A 7,673-nucleotide genomic window follows, 5' to 3' on the forward strand; every position below is an offset into this window, starting at 1 on the left:
ACTTATACTTTTGTGCTTAAATACATCTATGTGAACTTCATTGTGCATATTACACTTGATTACATGTATTCAAAATACTCTTGATATTATTGGTATCAAGCATTTTATCTTATGTCTTGAATTGATCTCTCTTTCTTTTGAAATGACAAAAAATGAGAGAAATATCATATAGACAAATTTGCTTATGCTTGATACACATATGTTTATGTGTGCTTAATTGCTATATATGCTCTAACATATATTTGTTGAGTTGTGTTGGATTAGGATGCATAAATTGAGGGGGAGTTTTACCATTGGATTAGGATGCACAAATTGAGGGGGAGTTTTGCCATACATTGTTTAAGGGAGAGTTTTCCAAAATGTTTTTTCAAAATCCTAAATGTTTCAAAGAAAGTTTTTTATCAAACAGATTTATCTTTAAGTTTTGTCATATCAAAAATGGGGAGATTGTTAGCCTTGAATTGATCCTTATTTTGAAATGACAAAACATTAAAGATAAATAAACTTGATCAAGATTTTAAAAAAAGATTTATTTAGTACATGTTTTTAAGTTTTATATTTTGGTACTAAATAAATAATATGATTTTCAAAGCTTAAGCAAACCTTTCTTTGTTTTCATATTTCTCAAACCAAATTTACTTTTAAAGATTATTTATTTGAGCTTAAATGAAAGTTCAATTGTTATTTTTAAAGTGAACTTATTCATTTTGGACTTAATACAATTTTGATAATATTGGTTTTGAGAAATAGATTAACTTAAAAAGCTATTTTACAAGAATAAAATTTTCTAACATCGAACTTGTTTTATTTTTCTGTATTAATTCACAAAGTCTTAATATTTGAATTTTATATGGTTGCAAAGCTCTTTGAGTCTACTTTCTAATGGATTAAACAAAATCAAAATCCAAATTTTCTAAGAAAAGATTTTAAATTTTTACTAGACACTCTATAGTTATCAGAAAAACTGCACAAAGCATAATTTTAAAAATTTACTATAATTCTTACACAGTGAATTAGGTAATGCACTTTATGATAAAAAGCCCTTTAAGTCTAGTTTCTAAATCTTCAAACGGTTTGTGATTTGGATTTGTATAATTCAAGTTATGATCAAATTAGTAAATAGAGTGCAAAATGTGAAACTATCATCCAGCATGAACAGGATCAATCCCCTCTAGAAGGGATCAATTGGTTTTTAAACAGAATACTCCCATGACCCAAAATCCAGAACAGTGATCGATCCCCTACAAAAGGGATCAATCGGTTAAGCTATTTTCAAAAGAAAATTGGTTTAAAACATGAACCAATCGATCCCCTAAGGGAGGAGATCGATCCCCTGAAGGCCAAAATCACTCCAACGCCTATTTTATCAAATATTCAACGGTTACTTTCACTTCCCAAATACTTTCAACAGCTACTTCTTCAATTTCTTTATAAATTGGGCACTCCAACACACCAAGAAGATTGATGAGTCAAGAGAGCAAGAGCTAACAAGCAATATTTTCATTCTCTCAAATAATCAAGAGTTTTTAGAGCTTCAAAGTCTATATCTTTGCATTTATTATATCCAAATTATTTTTTTTGTTCATTCATCATTTTCTGTCTATACCATTGTATATTTCAAATTAGCAAACATCCAACCTTTGAGAGATTCTTAGAGTTTGCAAAGCACTTCAAAAATTTTGTATTGTGTGCTTATAAGCTTAAGAGGGAGAATAACCCTTAAGAGTGTGTAGTGTTGAGTTTGTAAAGCTTTGAGAAGCTTGTTTGTAATCTTCAACACATAGTGGATTGGAGCCTTGATGTGGACAACAAAGAGAAAAGACGTAGGTGCCTTGTAGAGAAGAATCGAATCTCTATAAATTATTGTGTTTAATTTTTCTATCCCTATCTCATTATAATTTATTATTGTTCATATTTGATTTTAAGTTCATTAATTGTTATTATTTTTATTATATTTTCATCAAAATAGCTTTCCATTTAACTATATTGAAATCATTATTTGAAAAGAATTTAAAGAGATCTAATTTATCTCCCTTCTTAAATTACCATTTAACCTATAAAGCTAATAGATCTTATTTAGACAAAAAAAATTAACATCATTAATTTTTTTATCAATTAAGATAAAATTTTATATAACATCAATGAAATAAATCAACATTTACCACATGACATAATTAATATATATATATATGAATATTAAATAAAAGATTTTTTTTTATTTTCTCATTCACTCTCTCTCTAAGCTCTTTATAAGAATTTAATTGACTATTTTTTGGAAATTGATTGATTAAATTTTATTATATGTTTAGATTTTATATATTTAAGAATTTAATTAAATTGAAATAAAAAATTAAAAACTTGATTAATTATAATAAAATATTAAAATCTTAAATGAATATTAAATTATAATTCAATAACATTTTTTATCCTCAAGCTAAATATCAAATAATCAATCTTACATTTAACTAAATTCATGTAAATTGATTACACTCAAATATTTTTCCTATATAATCAGGATACAAATTATTATAAAATAAAAACCTTAATAAATTAGATTGGATAAAAAAATGCAAAAATCCGAACCAATCCTTTATCAAACCCACGTAGAACACATTCGTCCCACCATCCACAGTAGCAAAATTTTGTTAACATATTTAAAAAAAAAAAAAATTATCCCTTTCGCTTGAGGTACTACTACGGCAAGCCAGCAATGGTATCGACAGGCTGTGATCGTACATCTGAATGTGACGTAGAAGAAATCCAAGCCAACCATCTCGAAATTAGTTCCGCTGCAGCGGCCTGTCTTTCTCGACGCCGACATTGATGATGATGACGACGGCTGTTGTTGTCGTTGTTATTGCTATAACTCACTTTGCTCGAAAACCTACTAAGGCCCGTGATTTCCGACACACTTCTCGAATTTATTACGCTTCTACCAATCTCATCAACACCAATGCTCTCTATTTCTGAACCATTCTCCTCCGTTCTGTGTCCATTACTAATATTATTATTATTATTTTTTGCCTCTGCATCTGCCTCTACTACCAATGATCCTGTTCCCAATCTTCGACTCTGACTTATTATCATTTCTGACCGTAGATACAACAGATCTGACGGATGTACGTCACTCCACCTTTGGTGGAACCCACTTCCTAAACCCGATCCTGTACAACCACCAGAACCCGAACCCGATACAATTATCCGATGCTCCAATCTCTTCTTCTCATCCTCTCTTAACAAAAGAAGCCCATCTTTTCTATAACCCAATCCCCCCACACCAACTACAGCTGAACCTCCTGAACTGTCCAGTGATCTCCTAAACCACGTTGTTGCTTTACTACTACTTGCTCCCCTTTCTCCAGCGTACGAGTGCCGCCCTGAAACTCGTCGAGTCCTTGAAGACTCATACTCAGTATTACTCTCAAAACAAGGAGAAGAAGAAACAGGAGCAGCCAGATCTTGGTTTTGGCGGGAGGAGTAGTCTTCTTCTATTAAGAGAATGTCTTCCGGGTCAACTCGGTATCGACAGAGAGGACAAGTAGAATGTGCATCCAGCCAAGTATCAACGCACTCGACATGAAACGCATGTTTGCATTTAGGAAGGAGTCGTAGAAGCTCATTGGGTTCGAATCTGGTTAAGCAAACAGCGCACTCGAGTCCATCTTTTTGACCTCTAAGAGAACTGAACCGAAACAGGGGAAGTGACTCCACCACGACCCTGTTGATCCCCGAATTCTTCCTTGCTGAAACACTACCACTGACTAGTGACGACGCATGGGTGTAGCCAAATGGGTTATTATTGTTCCTTCCGCAGTGCTTGGCGTAAAGAAGGAGAAGAAAAGTAATGGAAAACAAGGTTGTTAGAACACCGACAATCACGGCTATGCTTGGTTTGAAAGGAGAAGAATTGGGATTGGGTCTTATTTGTTGAAGGGATGGGGATGGGGAAGGATTTGACGCGGTAATGTTATCAACAACAATATTATTGCTATTGCTATTGTTATTGTTGTAATTATCCGCTAATAAAGGGGGAATGCGGACGACGAGCAGGAACAAAATGAAAAGAAATGTTAAGGGATAGAAAACGCCCATCTTTGGTGCTGGGTTAATGGCCTACTGCCAGGTAGAAATGAAAGGAAAGGGGTTTGGAATTAGGAGCCAAGACAATGAAAATGAAGGTTGGGTAGAGATTCGAAGAGATGGGGCTCTAGTGAAAGCATACAAACAAGGCAAGACAAAGGCATCTAACGAGAGTTATTATTATTTATTTTTTATATAATTGAGTAGTAATAAAATGCATAGTAAGTATTATTATTGCCAACAAACAAAATGAGAGTGAAAAGATAGTTCGTTGTGTGTATTTATTTAACGGCCTTTCATCAGAGACAGAGTGGCTCTAGAAAGGAAAGCCTTTTCGAAAACTCAGAGCTTCTACTACTCTGGTGTATAGTCTAGTCTAGTCTAGTCGTAATAGCAGAGACAGACAAAGAGGCAGGCATGACCGTGGTCTCAAAAAATTTTTTACACTATTATAGTATAGCTATTAAGCTCATTTAATATTAATATCGGTTTTTTCTATTAATTTCATTATTTGACTCCCTCTTTACTTTATATTTGGCTTGCCTTTTAAATGGTAAATTAGTAACAGCTTATGGCATGGTTTTGGGAATGGATTTGACTTTTTAAGCCCAAAATATAACGCAATATGTCCTTTTTGTCATCGTTCCCTCCTTCCCTCGTTTCCTTCCCATTAACCTAAACTTAAATTGATCATTCATTCTTTATTTATTGTATTTATCCACTCAATCAATAAAGTTAGTTTCTACTCTCATTAAATCAATATGCATTTGATTATCAAATCATCATTAAAAAGAATCGACACTCAAACTTCTCGTCATATCTCGAGTTTTCCATTATTTTTTTGTCCAGACAAAAAAATTTATTCAACTAACATCAATAATGTCTCATCAACGTATCATCTCACAATAGATCATTTGACATCTAATTTGTCTAAAATTCTTAAATACAATTCATAATGACTTATGTGGCATTTTCTAAGCTTTACATGATTTCTCATCAACTATCAAAAACTTTAGTCACATCACCACCCATTATCTCATATATAAGGTAAAAAGGAGATCTAGGTATGGTATTGTGAACCCTTTTTCACTAAGCTTCCTTTACATTTTTTGCAACTCACCTTATTTTTCAAAAAAAAAAAAAAAAAAACCTAAACACTTGACTAATTTGAACGTTGGAATATGTCTCAGAGAATCAATTCCGATGCCACTTGACCACACTTTCCTGTTACAAGTACAAACCATTCCCAGTTCATCCTTTAGATCACCATCCAATTCACTAGTATCCAAAACAACATCAACAAAATTAATACCAACAATATCAAGTTTCAGGTGAGATAAACGATTTTGAAGCCATCCTTTCGATCATAGAAGTAATTTTTTTATGATTGAATGAGAATGAATACAAAAATTTATGTTAATTTTTTTTTGCATGAAAACGTAACATACGAAAATATGTTTTTGGATGGTTTGCAAGTTTTCAAATTTATATTACTAGAAACTTTTAAAAGCTTTTAAACTTTTAAAAGCTTTTAGATTTGCATATTTAAAAGCTTTTAAAAGTTTCAGACATGCAAATCTGGAAGGTTTTAAAAATTTTTAGATACACAAATCCAAAAACTTGCAAAGCTATTTGGAAATGCAAATTTGGCAACTTTTAAAAGCTTTCCGATTTGCATATCCAAAAAACTTCTAAAAGCTTTCAATTTGAAATTTTTGGAAGCTTTTAAAAGTTTTTAAAAATGTAAATTTGAAAACCTAGAAATCATGAAACAAATTTCCAATTCGATACCAATATATATATATATATATATTATTCAATATCAATATAAAACACATGCAATGTAGGTTTAATTTGCATATTTGCTTTGAATTTGCTTAAATGAAATGTTTAAGAGATAAAGTGTTGACCATTTGTTTTATATCACAATAAATTTGGCACAAACAAGAAAAATTGGCATGGGTAAAGGTGGGGAACATGGTGCAGTCAACATTCAGAGGCGTCCAATTGCTTGTGAGAGAAGACAACGAGTCGAATAACATGTAAATAAGTCGATTGTTAATCCTTTAGAGGATCATATTGTTCTTAAAGAGGTACCTCTAACCTAATAGTGTGATGATAGGGTGGAGATGATGCAAAAGAGCTGACTTAGCCATTTTTTGGAAGGCTAATGGATATTTCTATCCTTAAGAGCTTAAAGATTCATGTTGCAATAAATATATGGAATGGTTAGGTAATAAATTTCATGACAATTATGCTTATGCTTTATTCTTGTTACTTAATGTTTGTAAAGTTAATAAAGCTTATTTTTTAGTCTAACTTAATTTTGTTGTTGTTATAGGAATGACACTCGTTGAAATCAATCAATCATGGGCTAAAGTTATAACATTGGCCTTCAAATGGTTCCTCTTAATGTATCTATACTAACGTTGTTCAAGCCAAGTTGGCATAATTGATCATTACACTTATCATTTGGCCAATAATATGATAATGTTGACATTCTATAAAAGGTGGTAGCCTGAAAGGAACACCTTTCACCTACCATTTAATGAGATGACTAGCACGCTAAATGATGTGTTCACAATTCTCCACATACTCGTCATGAGGCACTAGTATCATTTTAGACCATGATGATTGATAAGATGAACATGATATTGGTGCAATTGCTTGGAGTGTTCGGGTCTACGGCAACCAATGATACCAAAATTTGTAATGGTCTAGCATTTAAACTATAGTTGTTGCATGATAAATTTAAAGATATTATGGATACAACTGTAGATCGAGGTAAAGAGTGTGCTAGCATGGCTTTTTTACTCAATCTCTTAGCATGTATGCTATTAGTTAACAAGAGCGGGTATAAAGTACTAGTGGTGTGCCTAGCCTTTTTAAGCAACATCATTAACACTAGTAGATATGCTTAGAGGCAATTTGCCTAATATACTTATATAGGCAGCTTGATATAGCAAACATGGCTAACGTTCATCAAGTTGCTTATTATATTACATTTTTTCAAGTATGTATATAAGAATAGTTATTTGATTTTGTGAATTAATTATGTCTTTTATTTGATGCAAATGAACATGTGATCAATGATGCTTCATGTATTTGATGTAGGCATAAATTTATAAACACCTTCCTACATTAAGTCCAGTAGCTAACATGGAATATTCTAATGCTTAACTTGTTACGCAATGGTGGAAGCCCCATACGTATGTCGCTCTATTGCAGCGATTATGGGAGCAATTTGATGACTTACTCTTATTTTAAGTGTATTGGGAGCCTTATGAGGCATAAGATAGCAACACCCATTACCTAAGTTTTTTTTTTTTTTTTTGGTGTATGAAATGCAAGGTTATCATAGAGCTATATCATCCGGAGAAAATTCTATGATGATTTGGTTATGTACAGACTATTCCTCCAACCTCTTGAGTCGAGCGAGATTCATTATGCATCATGTATCAAGTTGATTATAACTTTTAGGACTAGTATTGGGAGAGATAGGATATGTATGTCCTATCTAGAAATCATCAAGAATGATGATGTCGGACACTAGACTAGTGTTCATCATACTATGATGCATGATATGCATCAAT

General features: G+C 32.2%; 1 protein-coding gene across 1 annotated transcript; it reads right to left on the reverse strand.

Annotated features, from left to right (window-relative positions):
• Positions 1-2,469: 2,469 nt before the first annotated feature.
• Positions 2,470-4,537, reverse strand: ATL43 (RING/U-box superfamily protein). Its single transcript, XM_022873044.2, has one exon. The coding sequence runs from the start codon at positions 4,090-4,092 to the stop codon at positions 2,695-2,697; it is 1,398 nt and encodes a 465-aa protein (XP_022728779.2). The 5' UTR covers positions 4,093-4,537; the 3' UTR covers positions 2,470-2,694.
• Positions 4,538-7,673: the final 3,136 nt, after the last annotated feature.

The sequence above is a fragment of the Durio zibethinus genome, chromosome 6 (genome assembly GCF_047325235.1).
Source record: "Durio zibethinus cultivar Kanyao isolate XHJ-2024 chromosome 6, ASM4732523v1, whole genome shotgun sequence".
Classification (NCBI taxonomy): Eukaryota; Viridiplantae; Streptophyta; class Magnoliopsida; order Malvales; family Malvaceae; genus Durio; species Durio zibethinus.